Here is a 7,268-nt window from a genome sequence, read left to right as displayed (position 1 = left end):
ACCATCTTTGTTCATGGAGGACCAAGTGGCCTGTGATGAAGAGTGCCTATCATCAGCTTCAGGTGGTGTACCAACTGGATTGCTGGTGCACCTGGACAGGGATATCTTGGTCCCTGTGGCATTGGTAACCTCAGGGCTGGACTACTGTATGTGGGGCTTCCTTTGCAGTTAGTCTAGTGCAGAACACCCCAGCTTGGGTGATGAGTGGTGCTCCTTCCTGGGCACATATCATGCCAGTGCTTGGGGGAGGGGGGTCTGCACTGACTGCCTATTAGCCACTGAGCCACTCTTAAGGTTCTGCCCTAAATGCCCTGGACCAAGCTGAAAAACTGTCTTCCCCTCCACTGTCCATTAAGGGCACTAGGGTCAGCTAATGGAACCCTGTTAGTTTTGCCACAGCCTGAAGATGATTGACTTGTGGTAACTCAGAGACAGGCTTTTTAAATGGTGGCACTAGTGCTTAGATATGAGAGACCCCATCAATACTGGCATTCTGCCGACTCTTGAAGACACACCTATTTAGGCAATCCTTCCTCTGAGCAGAATTTTATTGTTCTGTTTATGAAAAAGCTCTTGTTATTCTTTTAATTGCTTTTTTATACTGTATACTTTAATGTTTTAGTTTCCTATGGAATTGTTATTGAATATTTTATTTACGTATTGATTTCATAGTTGTAAACAGCTTAGAAGACATTTTGGCGTATAATTGGCTTATTTATTTCATAAATTTTATATACCACCTGACTGTAAAAAAAAAAGTACCGTAAAAGTAAAAGCAGACCCAGTTTCACTTCCCATGTCATACCATGTCATATTCAGGATTACATTTCACCAGAGTTCCTGGGAGACCTCTGCTGAGAGCTGAAAGCTGGATTCTGGCACAATTGTCCCTCCCTGTTTTTCAAAACATAGTAGCACTTAAAAAAAAATAAAGTTGGAAAAACACTTGATTTTCGAGACACAACTGAAGCTGTGCCTTGGTTTAGGTAGGAAACCTTTTGTTTATTATTGCGTTTATTTATTATGTTAGTGGGCTGATTTATTTGATTTCTGCTTTGGCTTCATGGTTGTAATAAGTTTAAACAAATATAAAGGATCGATTTCATGGCTAGCCTCCAGGAGATATTGGAGACTAATCTGTCAGATCAGAGAGAAAAAAGCACCCCGAGTTTTTGCAGGAAGAACTCACTGAAGGACTCCCCCTATTATTTAAAGAATTAATTCTAGTGTTGCCCTAAGCAATGTAAAACCACACGTCTGAATTGCCGTCACGTTCTTTTGCAAGTGGGAATTTTAGAGAGAGAGAAGAAGAGGCAAAAATGCCACTAGTCCTTCTTGGAAAGGAATCCAGATCCCCCAAGAGCCAGTCCATCTTTTCTAGGCGGTTGCATCTGCTTCTCTCCAGTACTCCTTGATGCTTATTGCACTGTACTATTTCGGTGGCCAGTCTGGGTGGAAGAACACGGTGAGGTGCCACGCCCCTCCTCCCTTCCCAACAATCCCACCAAAGCAAATCCAGGACGGCGCAGGGATCTCTTGTTGTGCCTGTGTGCTGAGGCTGGGACTGTCACTCATTCTCTGATCAGCTCATGAAAGCAGCTAGATAGCAGCTGGACAAAATAATATATATATATATATTAAAATATTACACCGTTCTGGGGGGATTTTTTCCCACGTCTCCCCCCACCCTTCTTCGCTTTGCACCTGAATCTCTCGTCTTAACCGGCCTAGGTTCCTATTGAAAGAGGAAAATATATATGCAAGAAAACTTCGTCTCCATTCAGCAGATGACAATGCTTCAAAGCAAGGCTCTCATCTGGACTTTGCTATTCATCGGGACTGCAGGTACACCTTTTTGCATTTTTTAAAAAAAGAAAACCTTAAAGTGATGATTATTTGCATGTAATTTCCTCTGGATTGGATGCTGGTGCCTTACACTCCCCACCCCGCGCCCCCGGCTTCAGTTTGCAGCAAGGGATGGAATCCGGTTTGTTTGCTTGGATGGCAGACCGGGGGGCTTTGCAATTGCCTTCTCGGCTGGCTTCTTCCGCCAAATATTTGTCGCGTGGAATTTGTACGCGTGAGGTTTTTCTTATTTTTTTGTGACCGTTGCTTTTGCTCCCCCCCTCCCAAATTCTCCATCCTTGTTGCATGCCTACATTTTTTTTGAAGGAAACATTTTTTGGTGACTTGATGGTGCTAGGAGACGTTTGGTTTATATGGGAGGTGCTGCTCCAACCACTCGGAATGCTAAACATGAGCCCCCCCTCCTATTCCCCACCCCAAGATCTAACTCTAGCATCTTCAGAATAAACCAGGCGTGGGGGGGTCCTCTCAATTTTTATTTCTTTTTAAAAAATTAAAAATGGCAGGGACCCCCTTCTGCCGTTGCCTGCCTCGGAGGATTGTCAAGACTGCTCTATTTTGTTAACGGTTTGCAAATTTGAGATCTAGAGGGGGCACGAGGGAAAGAAAATCCGGGAGTGGAATTGGTCCGGGGGTTGCGGCGGGGTTGGGGTGGAGGGAGAGAGGGAGTTAAGAAACCCTGTGGAGCTGGCGGGGGGGGGGGCGAGAGAGAGAGCGTCTCGCTTTTGGAATTTATTCGGAGTCCTTGCTCGCCCCCCCCCCCCCCCCGGGCTGAGTGCATGGTGTCTTTGCTTCACGAGCAACATTGTTCTCATTCAAAAGAGCATACAGAATTGAGGGATTGGCTGGAACCAGGGGCGGGCGAGGCGCGGGGGGGGGGTTGGCAAGAGGCAGACAGAGAAGGGAAGATGGTCCAGAGACCGAGCGGTTTGACAGCAGAAAGTGGAAAAGCAGAATAGAAAGCGGGGGGTGGATGGAGAGGGCGTGAACCAAGGGCATGCGGGGGGGGGGAGGGCTCGGGCACGTTTGATGACTCTATTTTTTTTTTTGGGGGGGGAGATTGGAGGGAGATGCAAATAGTGGCGAGATCAGCCCTCCTGTCTCTCTCTCTCTCCCCCCCTTGTGTGATACTCAGGCTTGTGTCTATTGCCAATTGCAGACAATGGAGGGAGGAGAGAAGTGGGGGGGGGTGAGGATGCTGCGTGCGATGTGTTAATGGTGCCGCCGTGTGAGCAGCTGAAGCGCGTGGGGAGGGGGGGGGAGCGAGGCGGCGATTGGGGCTGTTTATTTCTTCAGAACACCAGCGAAAGGCTGCTGCAAATTCCCCACAGGCAATTCTTACCATTATTCTTATCATTATTATTTGCAGCCGGGAGTGGTGGTGGAGGGAAATCGACGCTTTGCATTTTGCAAATACATCCCTGCTTTTGGCCGGGAGTGGCGCGGGGGGGGGGGGGAACCACAGGATTGCTCGCTCGCTCGCTCAATAGATAAGATAGATAAACAAACGGATAAGGGAGGCGACGTCGTTGTTGCAAAGGGGCCAGGTGGGGCTGCGTGTGACTCCTGTGAATTTATGGCAGCGCAAATGGGGGAACTGCTTTTTTAAATTTTTAAAAATCAAATCAAATCTGGGTACGGGGGGGAGGAAGCTCCCCACAGTGCAAACCCGTCCCCCCCCCGCTTTCCATCCCCAGCGGCTTGTACGCGCCGTGTGTGTGTGCGCGCGCGCATTGCAATAGATGGAGTGCGCGCACGCTGCTGCTGCTTCTGCTTGCGATGGAAGCGGCGGGCGAGCGCGAGCCACACTGCCAGGGCTGAGGTGTATGTGTGTGTGCGCGCGCGTGCGTGGGGGGGGGGATTGTTGATTGAGTCGTCGGCCAATCAGAACCTAGCAGAGGCCGAGCGGGAAATGCCGTTAGGGTCTCTCTCTCTCCCTCTTTTTGCTAGCCCAACGTTCGGAGCAACCCCGCCCCTCGGGAGCGCCCCCTCCCCTCCAGTTCCTAACGGGCATCATTACCTCAGAGGGGCAGCCCGCCAATGCAGCCAAATGTCCCTTCTCTCCCCGCAAATATAAAATAAAATCCACGACGCTTCACAGCTTCTGACTGTTAGGCATATTATAAAGCAGATTCCTATACCACCTCCTCACCAATTATTTTATTACACTGAAAACCTCTTCCACATGTACCAAGAATGCGACATTTGTGGACTTCACACAGTGATAGTTGTTTCTCAGAGGTTTACTCCTCGTCTCAGTACACACTGTGAAATTGCCCCCCACCCCCACCCCACATGAAGATACAGCTGAAGAGGAGGCAGACTAGAATCCCTCAGCCCCACCTGGCACTGCGCTTGCCTGGTGCCAGGCGTCTCTCGCTTGTTGTTGATGGAAATCCCCACAGAACTGCGACAAATGATAAAAATACCTCAGCCGTGCCACCCCCGTGGAAACGCAGCCTCACCTGAAGAAGCTTCCCACTTTCATGGCTGCTAGTAGCTTGTTTTATTCTCCTGGGGCCAGCTAGATCCCTCACAAATGCCACCCTCGCATTCTGGGCTTAATGCTGAGAAACGGGGGTCGTTGGAAAGGAGCTGTTGGCAACAGGATATTTTCAATTTATCAGATCCGCTTCTCCCCCAGTACCGTAAATATTAAATGGGCGGGAATGCAGGCTGGCATTTTGCTTGCAGTGACGTTATTTGGTTGGTGCGAAAAAAATCTTGCGTGCATGAAGAGCACCCATTCCAAGTAAGCATCCGATGCCTGGAAGCACCTTCTGTCACTGGTCTCCATCATTACGAAAACGTCACAAAATCCCTTGTCCCATCAAGGCAAAGGGTCAGCCTTCCTCATAGAAAATGGGGAGTTCCTAAGTCTGTTATCAAGTCCTGTAGTACTACAGCCACTGTCATGGTAAGCACCCCTTTCAGTACCCTTGTTGGCCTTAAGGTTGGAGACTTTGCTGTGATTCCCTCCTTCGTGAATGATGCTCCGTGCTTTTGAAACTCTGCACCAGGATAGGGAATGTCAGGGGCCAGGTGTTGCCCTCCAGCTTCTCTGTCTGGCCCTTGGGACTTTCCCCAGGCCACACCCTTCGCTGGCCTTTCTTCACACCCTCCATGAATGCTTTTGCCTGGCTGGAATGTGTCCTTGAACTCTGATAATGCTTATTGCTTGCCTGGATGGAGGCAATGTGTGTGTAGAAACTTGCTTGCTGTACAAAGATTTAAAAAAATTGCATTTGTTGCTCCTCCCCATTTTGTCTCTAACCCCACCCATCACTGATATATGGCCCTTGGAAGGTTGTCTAGAAGGGAATGTGGCCCTCAGACTGAAAAGGTTCCTCACTTCACTCTAAAAAGATAGTATTCCCTCACCTGATTTCAGTAAGAGGCCTCACAGGTTTGTACCCATCGTTGCAATAGCTCAGCCTGCGTTAGAATCCTATGCCATGTACACCAAATTATTTACTCTTTATGTTCTGCGTGAATAGGTCTTGCATAAGTTACCACCTCTAGTTATGTATGCATTTAAATGGGTTAAAAATACCCAGTTCACCCATAAGTATGTAGTGAACGTGTGAAGCTCCAGGAAAGGTGAGTCTGTAGTTTGTTTGGACAATCTACTCTTTATTTATTTATTTCATAAAATTAATATACTGCTTGTTTGTGAAACAAAAACAACCCAAAGCGTTTTACAAAAGGAATACTGTAAACAATAAATATTATTGCTTGCAAGTTGAATCCATTGCTTCTTTTCCAACCTGCAACAGCTCTTTGCTGAGGTTTACTGCTACCTTGCCCAGTATTGCTGAGATAACACATCCGATCAGTGCAAATAACAGTTGCTGTCACATCAGAGGTGGATTTAGGGAAGTGCAACTGGTTCTCCCACATTGGGCACCAAGCCAAGAGAGGACGCTGCAGGGGGTGTTGCAACAATGACAAGCAATGGAAGATTGGAGTGGTGGTGGTGGGGCAAATTTTGGCTTTGCAGAATTTTCTTGTGAAAGCTCAAAGTCTGCCACTGGTCACATAGTCTGCAAACAACCACTGTTGGGATTCCATGCATCTTCTCAAGATACTGACACGTCAAAGCCCAGTGATCACTCATACACTTGATATTTCACCATTGCCATGACAAAAATTGCAAACGTAACTCAAACAAATTACCATTACTGTATACATATGCAACTGAAACCTCAACTGGATTACTCCTCCCCCCCCTCATTTTTGCTACAACACAACACACCTCATACAGTTCTATTCCTCACCTCTATGTAGTGGACTCATGCAGGCAATACCAGGAGCTTTCCATGAAAATTCCAGACACTCACATTCTTAATGCATGCTCAAAACCATTTAATACAGATTATTATCTATTGGCATACTTTAACTAGCATGCATTGCATAGCACCATTGTGGTTGAAAGTGGGACTTTGAACACTTTCATTGTTTAATTAACAATACATGTAAATAAATTAATAATTAAATTATTAAATTATTTAATTAACAATAAATAAACTAATTGTGTAAAATTGTACCTCTATATTTTGTATTTGAGTGGAAGAAAGATGTAGAAGTTACAGTATTTGTTACAGATCATAGAATCCTAGAGAAACCTGTTGTCCTCCAGATGTTCCACTCCCATCAGCCCCAGCCAACATGCCCAATGATCAGGAATGCTGGGAATTGTAGTCCAGTGCCACAGGTTGCCCCTCCCTGATCTATTGCAAGAGATTATTTTGCATACATATTCTTTATAGGCTACCTATTTATCTCCATCTTCTCTTCTCACTGTTAACAGCCTATACCAGGCACCCCAAAAGTGCAGCCCTCCAGATGTTTTGGCCTACAACTCCCATGATCCCTAGCTAACAGGACCAGTGGTCAGGGATGATGGGAATTGTAGTCCAAAACACCTGGAGGGTTGAAGTTTGGGGATGCCTGGCCTATACCACTAATTTTAATAAAATTGATCCAGAATTGGCCTCCACAGTCACTTACGGACCGAACCCAATGCTAAGACTGTATTCATGGAAGACAATCTTACTCGGCTACGAGTGATCACCAATGAAAAGAAAGAAGTCTATACCACTTCTCTGAGCAGAGTAATAAGGGCCGGGTTTGGTTTCCGTTGGAATGAGGCAAATGAAAGCTTATTGGTATTTTGTGTAATATTTGCCTTTATTTATGAACATATGAGTAGTGGCACAGGTTAAAGACTCCATAGGACAAAGTCAGCTGCTGTCATCAGCTCTCTGGGAGAAGTCCAGCACCCTAAGATGCATACAGAGCCAAACCCCAGCTCTCTATGTGTCTCTCAAATTCAAACTGCAGCCTGTTGTTATTTTTGACACACAACCTTGCTTGCCCCCTCTTCCTGACTAGAGGTGGTG

General features: G+C 46.7%; 1 protein-coding gene across 6 annotated transcripts in view; it reads left to right on the top strand.

Annotated features, from left to right (window-relative positions):
- The first annotated feature begins 1,438 nt into the window (after nt 1-1,438).
- The window catches only part of NCAM1 (neural cell adhesion molecule 1), a 219,782-nt gene continuing 213,952 nt past the window's right edge, over nt 1,439-7,268 (top strand). For 3 of the 6 annotated variants that reach the window (XM_088657853.1, XM_035139360.3, XM_035139362.3), the window contains exon 1: nt 1,439-1,845. In XM_088657853.1, the coding sequence (XP_088513979.1) occupies nt 1,758-1,845 (88 nt within the window). In that variant the 5' untranslated portion in view covers nt 1,439-1,757. The remainder of the gene's footprint in view (nt 1,846-7,268) is intronic. The other 3 variants (XM_060268501.2, XM_060268497.2, XM_060268500.2) reach the window with 2 other exon arrangements.

The sequence above is a fragment of the Zootoca vivipara genome, chromosome 14, assembly GCF_965207765.1.
Source record: "Zootoca vivipara chromosome 14, rZooViv2.hap1.1, whole genome shotgun sequence".
NCBI lineage: Eukaryota > Metazoa > Chordata > Lepidosauria > Squamata > Lacertidae > Zootoca > Zootoca vivipara.
This window is presented reverse-complemented; position numbering and strand designations above follow the sequence as displayed.